Source organism: Danio aesculapii, chromosome 4 (assembly GCF_903798145.1).
Source record: "Danio aesculapii chromosome 4, fDanAes4.1, whole genome shotgun sequence".
In the NCBI taxonomy this organism is placed as follows: domain Eukaryota; kingdom Metazoa; phylum Chordata; class Actinopteri; order Cypriniformes; family Danionidae; genus Danio; species Danio aesculapii.
In genome coordinates this window covers 44,681,810-44,700,688 of record NC_079438.1, presented here as the reverse complement: position 1 = coordinate 44,700,688, position 18,879 = coordinate 44,681,810, and the positions used below count along the sequence as shown (strand labels likewise).

Sequence of the window (18,879 nt, the reverse complement as noted above, 5' to 3'; positions counted from 1 at the left end):
CAGTTGAAGTCAGAATTATTAGCCCCCCTGAATTATTAGCCCCCCTGTTCATTTTTTCCCTAATTTCTGTTTAACGGAGAGATTTTTTCAACACATTTCTAAACATAATAGTTTTAATAACTCATTTCTAATAACTGATTTATTTTATCTTTGCCATGATGACAGTAAATAATATTTGACTAGATATTTTTCAAGACACTTCTATACAGCTTAAAGTGACGTTTAAAGGCTTAACTAGGTTAATTAGGTTAACTAAGGTTAACTAACATCATGAAAAAATTTAAAAACTGCTTTTATTCTAGCCAAAATAAAACAAATAAGACTTTTTCTAGAAGAAAAAATATTATCAGACATACTGTGAAAATTTCCTTGCTCTTAAACATCATTTGAAAAATATTTAAAAAAGAAAAAAAAAATCAAAGGGGGCTAATAAGCTCTAATGTTAGTAAAATGATCAACTAAGCAAAAATTACAATAAATATGAATACAAATAATACTAATCTGAAAAAAATTGTCAAAAAAAAAAAATAAATAAACCAAAAAAAAAAAAAAAATACCACTTGTATTCAAAGTACTTTATTGATGTGCTAAATTTGCATGGAATATTGCCCAAGCATAAATACACAAGAGCCGCACAAAAAAGCTTCAAAATAGACAGAACTGGCTGTAGACAGAACTGGTATTGTAAAAAGAAAAAAAAATCCAATATACAGCTGAAGTCAGAATTATTATACATTTATTATTAATATACAGCCTGTATGTTTTCCCTAAAATCTGTTTAATGGAAAGAAGATTTAGAAACACATTCCTAAACATAATAGTTTTAATAACTCATTTCTAATAACAGATTTATTTAATCTTTGTCATGATGACATAATATTTTACTAGATATTTTTCAAGCCACTAGTATTCAGCTTAAACTGCAATTTAAAGGCTTAACAAGCTTAATTAGGTTAACTTGGCAAGCTAGGATAATTAGGCAAATCATTGTATAACAATTGTTTGTTTGGTAGACCAGTGTTTCCCAACCCTGTTCCTGAAGGCACACCAACAGTACACATTTTCAACCTCTTCCAAATCAAACACACCTGAATCAACTTATCATAACATCAGAAGAGTCTCCAACACCTGAAGTTAATGGGTCAGAAAAGGGAGACATCCTGTTGGTGTGCCTCCAGGAACAGGGTTGGGAAACACCGTGGTAGACAATCAAAAAAAAAAAATTGCTTAAGGGGGCTAATATAGACCTTAGAATGGTTTAAAAAAATCTAAACTGCTTTGATTGTAGCCAAAATGAAACAAATAAGAAGAAAAAATATTGAATATAGAAAAACTTGCTTTGTTGAACATAATTTGGGAAATATTTGAGAAAAATTTAATAAAATTCACAGGAGGGCTAATAATTTTGACTTTAACTGTATAAATGAAAATGTTGTCTCAATTTCTAATGAGAAATTTAAACTGGCTTGAAGGGGTGAACTTGGAACTAAGATATCAGAAGAACAATGGGATAAGTGCCTAACTGCAGTACAGTCCTCTTCGGTAAACAGTAGGCACAGTTAATAAAGTTCAAAGTCATTCATCGCCTGCCCTATACCAAAACCAAATTACACAAAACTGTTTCCTCTATTTCACTTATGTGTGACAAGTGTAAAATTACAGAGGACACCACAGCTCATGTGTTTTGGTTTTGCCCCTCTTTGTTCGATTTTTGGACAAACATTTTTGATTTATTCTCCAAGGCCTATAATGTATCCCTCCAACCAGACACAGAGCTTGTTATTTTTGGTATTTCAGAACACTTCCTCACTCTTCCAAAACATCTCCAACAAGCACTCACTCTAGGCATGACTGTGGCCAAGCGGCTAATACTAAAAGACTGGAAATCTCCTTTACCTCCGAATCTGGTTAATGCATATGGCCTCCGTTATCCACTTGGAAAGGCTCCGATTTATGAGGTCCAATTCTAACGGTAAACTTTTTGCTACCTGGGAACCCTTTCTCAGATATTTAGACCTGAAATGTGCTCAATCCAAATCCAGCACCCTCATAAAAACTGACTGGCACACTACCTGATGACTACATACACTACATTTTGTATCTCTAACAGCTGAACCCACATGTATGGCAATTCATATTATATTTACCTGCAAAGTGTATATATTCTGAGACAATGTAGTATGTTTGTATTGTTGTACTTAAAAAACCTTAAAATAAAACTATGAATGAAAAAAAAACTGCGTCCAAAATACTGCAAAACTAATTAAAGCAATCGATTTATAAAACTTCCACCATCTCAACTCCTGACGGTTAAACCTTCAAAAGCTTTTACAAACCATCCACGATTAGAGCTACAATATTCAACAGCTTGACCTTCATAAACCCCCCAAATTCTCTTGTCATCCACAGGTCGCCGAGCTCTCACGGTGTGTTTGAAGCTTCCCCTTTAGAGGACAGTCTGGATAACACCAGCAACATCATTAATGCGGTGTCTCTTTAAAAAATGTTGTTTTGGACCCCGGTGTGTGTTATTGCAGTGAAAGTGTGTGTGTTGTAGTTGGACTGAGTGTCAAAGCTGAATGATTTGAATAATTCATGACTATGGAAATGAGTCTGTCTGAAGGAAAAGAGTGCGGTCTTTGCCCCGAGGCCTGTAGGGACAGAGATGCTTTTTTTTTTCATTTATTCGCTCTCCTTCGCCCCTAAAATGCTTCGTTCAAATATGTAAAAATGCAGAAATGAGCAAAACGTGAGAAATATAACATGCGCAGAGATGAAAAGAAAAAAATATGGGAAAATAATGATAGCTGTCAGGAGAAATGAGATGGCATTGTGCCCGGCTGTCATCTGCAAGCATTGTTCCTGTTTTGTCCCAAATATCCCTGATTTTTCTGATGCTCCGAGTGGAACTGTCACACTTCTTTCGCTAAATGATTGGAAATAGATGAGTGAATCATCAGAAACAAGAGAGGACAAGCGGAACGGGTCGTTTTGTACTTCACTGGTCACGTTTTGAGCACTGCTGATATGAATGACGGATATTGATTTTGACTCACATGCCGTTTTTGTAGACAATTTGACTCTTTTTATAGAGGCTTTTTTGAAGTAAAGATTGGCTGTTAAAGGGGTAATTCAACCTGAAATGAAAATTTTCTGTTAATTTACACACCCTCAGGTCATTCAATGTGTAGCTGGGGTTTTTTTGTTTTGTTTTTTTGTCGCCTTCTTCAGTAGAACATGAAGTGAAGTTTTACAAACAAATTTCGAGAGGAGCATGTGATACACTGTTAATAATGGCCGTGATTTTAACGGTAAAAAAAACTGTAAAAATGCTACTGTAAAAATCCATAACCTGGTTAACGGTATGTTTCCTTAATATATACTGCGAATAACCGTAAATTGACTTTTCCAGAATACCCTGTATGGCACATCACTTTTTATGCTTTTTTTGACATTACTATGGATCTTTTTAGTTGTTTCCCCATCAGTGATGTACATTAGAGATTTATGCTACATCTAATGTTGATAAACAATGTTTATTTCATGACTTTCATTTTATGCATGATACCATACTGGTGCATCTGTGTGAATGACACACCTTCTAAATGGAGCACCTTCTATATACTAATGCACTTTTCTGCTTGTGGGAAAAGTTATTTGTGAAAAGAATTCGTTCATTATGTAACTTATTCATCACCACCTGCATATGGCTGTTAACTTGTCTAACTGTGTAACAAAAGATGTGTAGATGTTGTTAATTCAAAATACAGACATATTACCTCTAAATTAATGAAATACGGTAGTTCACTGTAAAAATGAGAAATTACTTTTACGGTTTGTACCGTATTTTTAACGGTAAAGTACTGGCAACCACAGCTGCTGTTTTTTACCGTAAACTTTACGGATTTATTTTTTACAGTGTATGATTGATCAAGGCTGGCCTCTCATCTGTAATCAGCAATTGATTCAAGCTTTCAATAAATAGACAGGTTTCGCCCTATACCTTATCTTAATTTTGGGAAGAATCCCCCCTTCCACTCCATCTCCCTCTCCATTTACCAGGGGGAGCCCTCGAGACCTACCTGATCTTGGACCCCCTTATGTGCTTATTGACCAGGCGGGAGCCCTGGGCTCAATTATCTATTGCTATTAGCATCAAGCAATATCTAAGTGTGAAATATTGAATAAAGGTTTCAAGTGAAACAGTGGTCCTCAGTAAAAATTAGCGTGTTTTTTTTTATATCAGGTATAATACTGTAAAACAAAATAAATATCGTGGCTTCTGACAATACATCCTGTGGAATAACTTTCCACATTAAAAAATACTATAGTAGTTTATAATAAATACTATAGTGTTTTTAAACCATGTTATAATAAAAGTGTATTATATATTATAGTTCTTACAACACTTTGTTAATGAAACCTACAGCATACTGTAGTTTAACTAGTGAACTACTAAACTGTCATATATACAGTAGTATACTTTAGTTTTTACTACAGTAAACTGTGGTGTTTTGTAATAAAATATACCTTGTAGTCATAGAACACTACAGTATTATTAAGTCATTTGTTTAAAGTTGTGGTGGCACAGTGATTCAGCAGTTAGCAATGTCACCTCACAGCAAGAAGGTTGCTGGTTCGAGCCCGGCTGGGTCAGTTGATGTTTTTGTGTGAAGTTTTTGCATGTTCTCCCTGTGTTCGCGTGGGTTTCCTCCGGGCACTCCGGATTCCCCTACAAGTTCAAAGACATGTGGCATAGGTGAATTGAATAAGCTAAATTGGCCGTAATGTATGTATGTGTGTGATATGAGAGTGTATGGGTGTTTCCCGATACTGGTTTGTAGTTGTAAGGGCATCCGCTGCATAAAACATATGCTGGATAAGTTGGTGGTTCATTCTGCTGTGGTAATCCCTGATAAAGGGACTAAGCCGAAGTAAAATTAATAGATGAATGAATAAATAAATGAATTACTATAGTTGATGTATTATCATAGCAACTGAATTATCACAACATATTAATTCAAGTACTTAATGGTTCGAAAACACTTTAGTATTTATTATAAATTACTATAGTATTTTTTTTAATGTGGGTTTTCTGGAATCTGTGGGGTTAGGCTTTGGCCAGCTGAAAATAATTTATTAATTTTAATATTTAATATTGCTAATTTTAATTTTCTTTTAATATTTGATGGTTGAACTTCGAGGTGGATAATCTAGAAGCCTGTTGTTTACATTTTAATAGAAGTTACTCATATAAAGCCTATATAAAGCCTAATTCACTGAGTCACTTGCCATAAGATAAATTTGGAAAATATATCAACATATTGCTAAAACTGAAGAAAATGGATACATTTAATCTACACTCTTACAACTGGAGATTGTTTATTGCCATTGATGGTTTAATGAAGAACTTTTATCATTCTTGAAAACTTTTAATTCAATGAAAGTTTCTATATATTGGAACTTAGTATCGCATATATCGCATAGTATAAAAATGTTATTTGAAGAACTTTTAAAATAAATATTTCTTTGGGGAACAAAAAAAAAGCTTAGTCTGTGATGACAACACTTTAAATATACCTGATTCTTTGTAGTTAAGAGTGTATATAACAAGTAAACCATGGTTAATTTTTTGAACTGTGTTGTATACCAACACATTCATGTGGCGCCCTCTACTGTTTAAATATTATTTTCAACCCCAAATAAAGTCAATAATCTCAGGGGAACTTTTAAGCTATTTAACCCTCACCATGAGACATTCAGTCCCATAAAGTACCATTTTACATAATCAGTGACAATAACATTCGAGGAACAAGAAACAGACGTTACCAGCATCCGTCGGTGAGCAGCTGAAGTTGGCACTTGATCCAGAATGGCGGCAAAGACAGATGAGGAGAAACAGTTGCGCTGTCAGTTGGCAGAAGAAGACAATATGCCGTGAGACAGCAAACAGAAGGAGCCGTGAAGTGGGAGGGGGAGATAAACATGAACAAAAGTGAGCGGTAGCGAGAAATAAAGGAGTTATTTTTAGCGCGCGCGCGATGATTAGATTTGCTTCCCTGTTGCACCGCGCCAAGTTGGTCGGGTGGCTGTCAATATGAGTTATTGCATAGACGGAGCTCTAATCAAAAAGGTGTGTGTTTATGTGCTTGTGTGACTGACATGGTCCTGTGTGTGTGTGTGGTAGAGACTGAGAGAGTAGTTCATGCACAAGCCTGTGGGGCTGTTTATAAATTTCATATACTCGAATAATTTGTCGTCAGGAGATGTTGGTGTAGCTCGGTGGATGGTATCCGGTATTCCCTGCAGTGCCAGTTTGGTGCAGTTCCACTAATGAGCCATCTGGTGCTCTCGCCATCAGTCCCTCCAGTCCTGGGGATCATCACCCAGAATCCTGCACCCCTGCCACATGACGAGGCCTCTTTAGGGAACGAATCAAGGGTAAAATTTGTTCAATTCTGAGTTTAAAAATATCAAATTCATAATCATTTTTTAAAAACTATATAAATTAATAGAATATATACTGCAGTTGTAGCACCAGGCCTGTCAGGGGATGGTCCGTGGGGTTCGAAAGACCCTCCTCCTTCTGACAAAGTCCAGAATTTGGCCCCTATGGACCATTTTGAGGGATGTAAACGATAACAATGGTCTTAATGTATTTCCTGTATTACATTTTGAATTTCCATATCTTCCAAGAATCCGAAAAGGTCCACATATTGCTAAATAATGTTATGGTAGCTGTTTTAACATTTAGATATGATTAAATTTTTACAGTTATAAAATTGTTTGGTAACCAGCAGGAAATGTTCATGAGCCAATGACATCGCTACATTGAAATGGTCTATATGAGCTCATTTGTCCCATTTTTGACAGTATGCCATCATAAATTGTGAAAATAAGCAATAGAAGAAGACAATAACAATAACCAATAAAAGATAGAAGAAGACTTTTAATATTTAAATGGACAAATTTTGACTAAGGAAATGAGCCGGACAGTTTGTTATTTGCCTATAGGCTACAGTTTCTAATTTAAAACAAGTTTTAACAAATTCCCACTTTTTTGTTGTTTGTTTTTTATGATGGATGATAATAACTTAGCATTTCAAAATAAGTATATTTTCATATTTCTGAAATTCTAATCTCTTTACATTATATATAAAACTGTAATAACTCTCAACTCAGAGAGTTGAGACAAATTAAATTTTTAATTATTCAAATTTACAAATTTTGACTGAGGAAATGAGCTGGCCAGTTTGTTATTTACCTACAGGCTACAGTTTTTAATGTGTTTTAGTTGGTTTTTAATAGGTTTCAACATATTCCTAATTGGGGTTTTTTATGATGCATGATAATAAATTTGTATTTTAAAAATAAGGATTTTTTCATACCTCTTTATTCAAAAATTTTAATGAACATTTTTAATCTCATAATATTTATAAAACTGTAATAACTTAAAACCACATTTCTAAATAAACACTTTGTGGAAAAATAGTATGGTAAGCACTTTGACAAAAATGTAGGAAATATTTTTGTTGCAATCAAAAAGTGTGGTTATGATCACAATCCAACAAGCTAATGCAGCAAAAATTACTGCTTAAAATGTCACTAAAATGCAGCATTTGAACCTCGCAATTTAATAGAAATTAAGGAGAATAACTGCAAAAAGCTCCACTTTTTGAGAAAAAACCCCCACCCCTTTTAATAGGCTCAATCTGCCACAGCGGAATGAACCACCAACTTTTTCAGCTCATGTTTCACGCAGCGGATGCTCTTCCAGCCGCAACCCAACACTGGGAAACACCCATACACTCATGCATTCGCACATACACTATGGTCAATTTAGTCTATGCCAATTTACACTATGTGCAATTAACCTATACCACATGTCTTTGGACTGTGGGAGAAACCAGAGCACCTGGAAACCCACGCAAACATGGGGAGAACATGCAAATTCCAAACAGAAATGCCATCTGACCCAGGCAGGGCTCAAACATGCGACCTTCTTGAGGGGATTGTGCTACCCACTGCACCACCGTGACACCCCTTGGATGTTTTAATGTAAATAATTAATGCAATAAAAGGATAATACAATTTTAGAAAAATAATATTTCAAAAAATATATTACTTATATGTAAACTTACACCCTATAAATGTAAATGTAAAAATTGCCAGCCGGTTAAGATTTCTTTAAACCAATTAGTCAGTCTTACCTAATTTTGCTTCTCAAGAGGGCCTACATCAATACTGTGTTAAGATATGTTTATTAAAAATATATAACAAAGTCAAAACAATCCTTAATTCTTACTGCCGCCAACTTGAGCTTGTGAAATAACGGTTCTCATTATCAACCCGATTACTGGTGATCAGAGATGTGCAAACACTAATGAAGCTGCTAATGAAGAATGAGAGTGGCCCTATGATGAATACACTGTGCCAAAGTGTCCAGTATTCTTGATCACATTCCCAGATTATTCCCGATGCAAACAATACAAATATTCAGACAACATTATTCCAATCATTACTGTACAGTCCTTTCAAGAGCCACATCCATTCTTAGCTTTCAATAATTCTGCTTTGATTGATTAATTGCGAGTGGTGCAAACGCACACATCAACACACACGCAATCACACAAACAGCTTTTGTTTGTTCGAATGATTAAAACCTGATTTTATAATCTATTACATCAGTATGTGATTCCATCAGATTCATTCATTTCTGTGGTTTTACGGCTGGTTGGCATCAAATAATAGGCTTCACAGAGCGGAAAAATGCAATAGGAAGTTCTGAAATTGTAATTGGGGCAATGCTCTTCCAGATAACCTTCAGAAGTTGGAAATAACACATTTTTTCATAATGGTTTTGTGCTACTGTCCCCAGGATAACAAATTGCCTCGGCTATGGTACGCTGAATAACCAGCTAACAAGAACATTGGTTTTGGTGGAGAAATGTGAGCAAATAATTGTGTTTTTGAAACTTCCGTTCTTGTTTTAGCTCTAGTATAATTAAAAGTGACCTTGGCGTTTCCATCACTCTGTAAGCAGAGCTTAACTATATATTCTATAACTATTATAATTAGATATATCATTATTATTATTTACTTTTTTGCATACATTCTTATTAATTTATAAATTAATTTGTAGTAATAAACTACAAAGTTTATTACCAATAGGTGGCACTATATTTTCATTTAAAAATGACACCAATGGAAATCAAAAGAACAGAGATCAACAGACAAACAATATACCATTTCCAATTTTTTTTCAGGAGAGTCTTGCTTTTATTTTTGTTGTTTTACTCAACTCTGTGATCATAGAAGTCGCTTTTATCCCAATCGTTGTAGCTGAATTTAAAGTTTTGATTGTTTTTTCAACCTCTGTTATTAAATGTTGCTATAACATTACCATAATTAGGACATTTTGACTAGTGAACAGAATTCACACCCTCATATACAGTAACTTGTAATTGCAATGTGTAAACTGCTAATTCTATGAGATCTGTGATTCCTTGCCATTAGAATTACAGAATTCAGAGTGATGAAAACATGGGCTGCTCTGATTAAAATGTCACACATTGCAGGCCAGTAGCCAGGGGGGTTCGGGTGATTCGAAAGACCCACCCCTCACTGACAAAGGTCCAGAATTTGTCCCATACATAAGCTCATTTATCCTATTTTGACTGCTTTTCCATCATAAATAGTGAAAACAACCCATTGAAAACCAATCGAATTACAATTAACTTGAATACAATTGTTGTTATCCAAGAATTTTCAAATGTACTTTTTACAAGAGAGGCTAGAAAAATTGTGAAGCTCTACATTATTGTATTTTTTTATTGTTATTATTCAAATGGCCAATTTCTCACTGAGGAAAGTTGAATGTGCTGGCCAGTGTTATTTACAATGTGCTTAATAAATGACAATAGGCTTGTTTTTAATTTAAAACAGACATTTTTCTAGTGATATTTGATGTAATGTATTTGTATTTTAAAAATGATTAATTTTTGATATTTCTTTATTCTAAATCTAGGAAATATTTTTGGTACATCAAAATGTGTGGTTATGATGACCATCAGACAAGCTAATCCAGGTAAAAATAGTGCTTAAAATGTATTTTATTTTCATAATCAAATAAAAAATGAGGTATATAACTGCAAAAAGGTAAATATTTTAGAAAAAAGGATGACCCCTTTCACCAGGGTGGCTAAAGGCCTGCATTGTTATCTTAAAATATGTGTAATTATAGAGCTAATAGAGGTTGGAACCAGCTCCAAAGGGGTTGGCGTATCAAGGCTGTACCAGCATCCAGGGGATTTTGATATTTAAACTTAATAGGCATTTTAACTGGTTCACAATCACAGTTGGCGGCACCATGACTGTAATGTGTGAGCTTTCTCAGATAAAAAAAAAAAAAAAATTCAGTCTAAATATCATTATGCAATACAGTTTTCTTTTTGTTTTTTTTTTCCAAAAAGTAATCCAAGTTATGGGATAAATGTTTAGTTTGTTTTTATCATCAGATCTGCAATGTGTCTTCCAAGATCTTGCAATCCATTACTCAATATACAAAATCATAGTAAATAAATAGACCATAATAATTTTTTCAGCAATTTTTTATTTGCTCAGCAAATGGACGAACACTCCATGGCATCAACTCAGAGGTCTTCTGTTCTGGTAAAACCTCTACACTTTTCTGATTTACATGTCTTTATTACATTTACTACTTCTTGAGAGGCACCAACTCATCTGCCAGGTGGCACTAAAGCAAAATACATTTCCTTTCTTGTCTTTCCAATGTAATATCATCCTCTCTAGATCTTTTCTTCCACACTACATCAGTTGTTCTCAATACTGTGGACTCTGCAGATTTTTGTACTGTATGTCTCATCTATTAACAATTAAAAGTATGTAAAAAAGAAAAGAAAAAAATAAAGCACTTAAAATAAGTATGGATTGCTGCTGGACATACTCCTAAATTATATATCTGTAAAAAAGTGCTTTGAGTAACTACTGGCATATTCAAACATAGCAATTGAGTAATACTGCAAGGTTCCACCTATTTATAGTACAGCCTACTTGCTTTTTAAGTCCCTCCCAGTATAGGAGGGGTGCTCGTCCCATTTGGAGATTCATTTTGCAATGCAGATATTGATGGGACATGTTTGATCTAAACCCCACAACCAGACATTCTGTCCTTCACCTTTGTGACAATTCTTTTTCCTGGTACAACTGTAAGAGAAAAGCAGACAAACATAAGCAATGAGCCGTGCTCCGTTCAGCAGGGCATAGCACTCACAACAATTTAACACACAATACCTAGATGTTTCAGTATTTTTGAGAATGAACTATTTCAAAATGAGATCTCTAAACAATGTCCAGTTCTTAAAAAATAGTCTAATAGAAGTCACATGACCCATGGGGACCATGGGTTTGAGTTTATTTGACAGTAGAAATATCCAACTCTGCTGAAGTGTGTTATTAGTTGTCCAGTCCTGGAGAATAGTGAGTGATTTGATTGGCACAAAAATCATTCTAACAGACTTACCGGCACTCCTCAACACACCAGCCACAATATGGGTCCCGTTGGGACAAACATGAGCGACAGTCTTTTTTCTTCTCACAGGCCTGCACTGGCATTTTGGAGATCTACAAAAAAATGGAGGAAGCAAGTGTGGATTCCGTTAAGAAGCAAAAGACATTAAATGTTATAATTGTTGTCATTAACAAAGATTATTGGTGATGATACTCTTGGCAACTTTTAGACTACAGCAATGTTGAGCAATACCATCAATGGGTAACTGAGTTAGACACAGGGCAAGTGTATCCAGATACAGTTTTTTGACCACTGTCAAAAGGACAGTAGCCAAGCAACATCACTCTGCAGTATTGGCTGGCAGCATTGCTCAAAAAGTTGCCCCCAAAAAGTGTTGTCAGCAAATGATTTAGAAGGGCTAGGAACGCAGCAACATATCATTTGCATTGAAAAAAATTCTTTGAGTTTGGTTAGCCAAAACAGGTTTCCCTGTTGACTTAACATGATCTATACATTGTGGTTGTGTTCATAAACAAACCTTTTTGCCAGTGGTGATGTAGAGGTGATCCAAACTTGTATCAAATAAGAGGTTTTTGTTCACCGCACCATCTGCACGTTCCCCTGGAATTCTGTTGTAAAAGTCAGTGTGGTTTGGGTCAAGATGCACCTGCAAGGAAAAAGACTTTTATCTGAAGGGACTTGCAGGAAAACACTGTTTCATATGGAGTTGGAGTTCAGTACTCCTCAAGTTTAAACCCATTTATGGGTCTGAATGAACAACCTTTTGGTTACCAGCCCAAATCATCAACAACTAAAACAGACCACCACAGCCAGTCAAACCTCAAGGGCCCTGTGAAAAAGAAAATGTAAATACCAAACCCTGCAATAACCTCACCTTTAAGACATCTGCTCCACTGGTTCCCAAGAATGCCACAGTGTGTTCGTTCTCCACCGCCACAGCTACAGCTGTCAGCATGTCATTGCTGGTGTAGATGGGCTTGACGGCTAAAGCATACTCAGGTTTACTGGCTAGTGGAGAGGGCAGGAACTCTGCACCACATGTATATGTCTTAGCCATATTCTTCTGTTGGGCAAAAAGACACCAGAATCAGACTAGCTATAAAAACACAAATCATAGAAGCAGAGCTGAAGAAAATCCACAACTCACATCTCTTTTGGTCTTGCAGATGGCTTCATTCTTGGAGTTGTAGGGTGAATAAACAGTTTTTGGTTTGTCATCCTCCAGAACCTCTCCTGTGTAGCAGGACTCAATCACCTCCTCAAACCTGGCATTAATGCTGCTAAGAGGGTACATGCACAATGCTGACCGCCCATCCTCCTTATCTGCACTGAAAACTCCAAACAGAACCTTATCATTTGAATTTGATGAGGCGATATTCTGAGCCAAAACCTTTCCAGGTTTAGCCAGATACGCTGCTTGGACTTTGTTGAATGTGTTCTCTTGTTGTTCAGTGCTAATGGTACAGCTGAGTTGAAGTTCTGTGTAAGAATAATAATGATGGTCATTCTCGCAAAGTCGTGCTATAAACGTAATCTTCCTGCTGTCGCTAGTGCCAGGAGTGCGGGAGAACAGAAAGTAGATGTAGCCATTATCTTTAAACATGTAGCGAAAATCATGGTGGTACCGATGGATAAACGGACTCGTTTGAATAGTGGAAGCTTCAACCATGTTCTCAAAAACATCCATTTCTCCATGTTCCTCCAGCAACCGAGTGCTAATGAGCTTTGAGCTGTCCGAACTTCCATAGCCCTTTCCCACTAGAAACACACTGAGGTTAGCATTAGTATTAGTGTCCGTAAAATAAGAAATGACCCCCACCACAGTGACCAATTCCTCAGTGCTTGCAACGTAAGTCTTCTCTCCTTTGGTGTCACTGTAGTACACCGGTTTATTCACATTGTTGAGGTTTACCAAAGAGCAGATGCCCCTGAAAAGGCTTCCACAAACAATCAAGGTGCCATTGGCCGAGTTAACCAGAAGGAGTTTGTTAATGTTGTCCATTTCCTTCGCATCGGTGCACTGCGCAGTGATCGGTGGAGCGCATTGTGGGTTGTCTTTCTTAGGGCCTGTGTCTGCTCTGCTCTCCTCCTGTAGATTATGGTTCAGCTGAAAGATCCCATTGACAGCTCCAAGGTAGATTCGGCCGGTTTGAGGGTCCTGGACCACATTATTGATGATAGTAGGAGACAAGAACTGTTCTTGAGCATCATCACAGCAAGATGAGCCAAAACACAGCAGTAGAGACAAAGCTGCCAGCAACGTCCACTTCATCTTTTGAAAAGAAAGAAAGAGAAAAACAAGACATATAAGCACATAAGAGAAGAGCAGAAAGTCATTGCTGAACCATAAGGATAGTTGGGATTACCGAAATTTCTTGCTCTCTCATTGGCTCTAGGGTATCACCAATGTATATTTTAGTCAGAACTCACAGTCAGAGACACATCAGTTATTCTCCCAGAGTGCGTCTTGGATCATTTACACAATGTAGTAGTCATTTTACCTCCAAGTTGGCATCTAATTTCAAGCAATTGTTGGTAATTTCACAAAAACTATCAGCAAGCAAAAAGCTTCTGCATTTAGAGTGGGAAAGATTGCGAATCACAGAAAAAGTTCAGAAAAAGTTGTTTTCATTACAGACAATATGAACATCAAATATTTCATATTTTGTCCGGTCAACTTCATTTCATTTGTAAATATACATCCTTTCCTGTCATTCAGACCTACAACACATTGCAAAAAAAAAATGGGACATAAGAAATTTATGGCTGGTAATCAGGTAAATTGATTAAATAACGATGCAATTTGAAATAGGTGATGTCAACAGGTGACTGTAATTATATATGGGTACAAAAGCAGCATCCAAGAAAAGTCTAGTCATTTAGAAACAAAGATGGGCCGAGGATTGCCAGTTTGCCAACAAATACATAAGAAAATTATTGAAATGTTTAAAAAATCCCCAAAGAAAGATGGTAAGACCTTTGGATATTTCACCTTCAACAGTGCATAATGTAATTAAAAGTTTCAAGAAATCTGGAGAAAAGTCAGTGTGTAAAAGAGAAGGACCTGAACAACCGTGATCTCTGATTCTTCAGGCAGCACTGCATCAAGAATCCTCATTCATCTATAAGCGATATCACCACATAGGCTGTACCATAATACGTAGTTACATCCACAAATGGCAGTTAAATCTGTACTGTGCCAAAAGGAATCCCTATGTTAACAGTGTCCAGAAGTGCAGTCGACTTCTCTGGGCTCGGAAGCATCTGGGATGGACCATCACACAGGGGAAACGTGTACTGTGGTCAGATGAATCAGTATTTAAGGTATTTTTTGGAATAAATGGACTGCGTAGGCTCCAGACCAAAGAAGAAAAGAATCATCCAGACTGTTACCAGCAACAAGTCCAAAAGCCAGCATCTAACATGGTATAGGGTTGTGTCAGTACCCTTGGCGAAGGTAACTTGCACTTTTGTGAAGCACCATTAATGCTGAAAAGTTTATAGAGATTTTGGAGAACAATATGCTGCCTTCTTTTCCATTGATTCCATCCATATTTCAACAAGACAACGCAAAACCACATTCTGCACACATTACAAAGTCCTGGCTTCAAAGAAGAGGATACAGGTACTTGACTGACATGTCTGCAGTCCCAACAAGTCTTCAGTAGAGAATGTGACATATTTTCTTCCTGATAATGTCCGAGGTTCAGACACACTCTCGCAGTTCAAAACTAGATTAAAGACCTATATTTTTAGTAAAGCATACACTCAATGCATCACATAGCAGTATGACGCATGAATGTGCTGCACGCAGGTTTTTGCATCTCGTTTATATACACTATGAACAGCAGCTACACTAATTATTCTCTATTTCCACCTGGGGATACTCATCCCGAGGCCCCCGGAGACTATGCAGCGCTACTGATGCGATCCAAGACCAGTGACGTGATGATCCCAAGGTTTCCATAATCCTGGACCAGGCCGTTTCCTGAGCAGCTGCTGTGGTGATCTTGGAGGAGTGGAGAGCATGTGACTGATTCCTGTGACGCTCCAGGGACAGACGAGTCTTTGCTGACGTCCAGCATTTTCCAGCCTTCAGCGCCTAGACTGCAACATTGCACAAGACGTTTGGCCAGAGGAGAAATGGTCCTGCACAATTGAGCCTGGTTTCTCTCGAGGTTTTTTAATTCTTCACTTTCGCCGAAAAGTTTTTTCCTCGCCGCTGTTGTCACTGGCTTGCATGGTTCGGGATCTGTAGAGCTGCACATCGATGGATTTGCTCCTCAGTGTTTGGACTCTCAGTATTGAATATTAAAACACACTGAACTGAGCTAAACTGAACTTAAACTCTGAAAACTGAACTGACACTGTTTCAATTGACTATAATCTTCTATGTGAAGCTGTTTTGACACAATCTACATTGTAAAAGCGCTACAGAAATAAAGGTGAATTGAATTTAATTTAATTTTGTAGCGCAAAATGCATCAAGAAAGATTCCATACTCTTGCCCACGTTAAGACATGTTTGCAGGAAGTATTATGGGACAAAATTTCACGTGAAACACTTCATCACTTGGTGTCTACAGTTACTAGACATCATTTCAGTGTTGTGAAAAGGAATGGCAACATTACAAAGTGGTAAATGCTTTACTGCTCCAACTTTTTTTGAAATGTGTTGCAAGAACCAAAATTGGAATACGTTTTTTTTTTTTTTTTTTAAACTATAAAAATGATGAGGAACACATTAAATATTGTTGCATTCTTTAAATTTCTCTTTAGTGAATTTTTAAACATGATTCAAAGACCAAGTATGATAACCTATGCTCTGATTTTGTTTTCTGCATTGAATCTGTACACAGACATTTTAAGAGCAGTAAATATGACACAGAGTGCAGTAATTTATATGAAATTAATATACAAGCAAGGCCCAGCACTTTTTTCCACATCAGGCATAGACTACAGCAGCCGAAGATCACGTTTGTGCCACTCCTGTAAAAAGCATGCCTGTTATTGCTGCAACATTTGGGTGATAGGGTCAGAATTTGATGCAGACAATATGACGGATAATTTTTTCAAAACATAAAATGTAATAAATATTGCCCAAACTGATATTTAATTCATAATTGTACTATACTGACAGATTAGTGTCAATAAGATATACAGATTATTTAACTCCTAAGGCTTTAAAAAAATCTTTATAATAACAAATAACACAACTAAGTTTAAATACCATACCTCAATTTTAGAGCACATCTAATCCACACAGTCCACTGCAGCACAGGTTATCTCTCTCCCTCTCTCTCTGTTTATTTATTTGTCAATCTGACTGAAGTACAGACTGATCAAAGTGCAGTTAAAACACAACCACGACCATTACAGGAAGCATATTTGCTGAATCTGTTTTAAGGTGGGCTACATCTTTAAAATCTCATTTTATTTGTCACATAGACAGTACGAAATGCAGTGAAATGCTTATGCAAATGCCTGTGTTCTAAAAAAAACAAAAAAATAAGTAAATAAAAAATAAGATTCACAGATGATTTTAGATATAGAAATAGAAGCTATAGCTATAGAAAACAAGACCAATTTTAAAATATTTAAAACGTTAGATATGAAGAATATAGCTAAAACAGAACAAAATATTAAACATAAAAATTGTAGCTGTACAAACAAATGTACAGAACATAAAAGTGTTTTTATTAAAGTGCCTGGTGCATAGAGAGGAAAGAGTGTATCCTACAGGTGGTTTGTCAAGCCCACTTACCTGCATGGAGCACACTTAGAACTGCACAGTAGGCTATGATCACCTAAAGTGTACATAGTAGTAGATAAGAAGTAAGAAGGTGTACTTAAAAAAAAAAGATGACAACAATGACATCTTTCATTATTTCTGAGAGTACAGGCAGGGAGATATCAAACATCTGCTAAACACATAAAGGGACTGTTACAAAAGTGTTTAAATGAATTTGTTTCCATTTCAGTTTCCTTATACATTAATGCTCAAAACATCTGCTTTCCAGACAATTAAATGAATATTAAAACATTGTACGTTATTTAATATGCTGCCTATACCAATAAAAATAGAGCATTACACTCAAGTTTAATTAAGCAAGGACACTAGACCTCTAACAAATGTGTTTGTTGTCAGTCTTTTTGTGAAATCAAAACTGTCACCTACAGTAGTGGTAAATTTTAGGTTAGTCATAACCGATTATAAGACTCAGAATCTGACCCACCTCACTTTATGATTTTTGAGACTAGATTATAGTAATATAATATTTTTATTTTATAGTAATTATTATCATTATTACATCTTCAAGTAAATGCGATTAAGTAATTTGTTGAAATATACTGGGGTGAGTATGTAAGCTTTATTTTTCTTATTAACCATACAGAAATCTTCACCCTCCAAACTATTTTTTTTTTTAAGTTAAACAGTTTATGGAATGATGGCAAAATTAAAATGTATCCTACACTTTAATACAAAACAAAATTAATTATAAAATTCATTCCAATACGAAACTAACACAGATTGGAAATATTGTTAGAAATGTATTCGTAACATAAAAAATTACAAGCAACGTACGTGTACTTTGACTGTCAAACCACTAGGTGACAGCGTAACGCCATTTAAAAATGTCAGCAATGCAGACTTTTAAAGTTTTTCTTAGTCGCTTTGGTGCATTTCTCACAACACTATTTACATTTGCACAAGAGTTAATGCATTTCTCAAAACAATTAGACTGCAAAACCCAGTTGATAACCTGCAAAAGCCTGTCACTTGCACAAAATGGATAGCTCATTCCTCAATAGCAGGATTCATGTCAATGAAAGTGTCAGTGTCATCAAGAACACTTCCTGAAAATGATCAAGACAGCACTATACTATTGGCACAGCCATTTGAACTACAGTAAAGTTAGTGAGGTAACTAAGTACAAGACACTGAATATGTATGTTTCACATTTTTACTGCATTTGCTTTTTACAATTCTAATTTATTCAGAGCATTGTGCAAAAGAATACATACGCCCTTATTTAAAACAAACATAAACTTTGGGTAGAGCTGTGCACAACTGTAAACAATATTGCAGTACATATTGGAACTGAACCAACAACATACACAGGTCTGTAAATCCTTCATGAAATTGTTTAATTTAAAAGATATTTTCAGAAAAAAATGATTCAATTTTTTTAATCAAATTTGCTTGACAGATTTTGACAACTAGTTCAACATTTGTGTATGCAATGACTCAAGTAATGAAATGAGGACTATTAGTTTTATATGGAATGACTATTCAGCATTCACAAGTTTAATTAATTTTGACTGACA

General features: G+C 35.8%; 1 protein-coding gene across 1 annotated transcript; it reads right to left on the bottom strand.

Moving 5' to 3' along the window:
- Window positions 1-10,592: 10,592 nt before the first annotated feature.
- Window positions 10,593-16,867, bottom strand: LOC130223079 (plexin-B2-like). Its single transcript, XM_056455783.1, has 6 exons — window positions 16,786-16,867; window positions 12,699-13,823; window positions 12,426-12,614; window positions 12,069-12,197; window positions 11,543-11,643; window positions 10,593-11,226 (listed from the first exon to the last, which is right to left on the bottom strand). Exons 1-6 carry the CDS (start codon window positions 16,801-16,803, stop codon window positions 11,127-11,129), a joined length of 1,662 nt encoding a protein of 553 aa, XP_056311758.1. The 5' UTR covers window positions 16,804-16,867; the 3' UTR covers window positions 10,593-11,126.
- Between the last annotated feature and the right edge of the window lie 2,012 nt (window positions 16,868-18,879).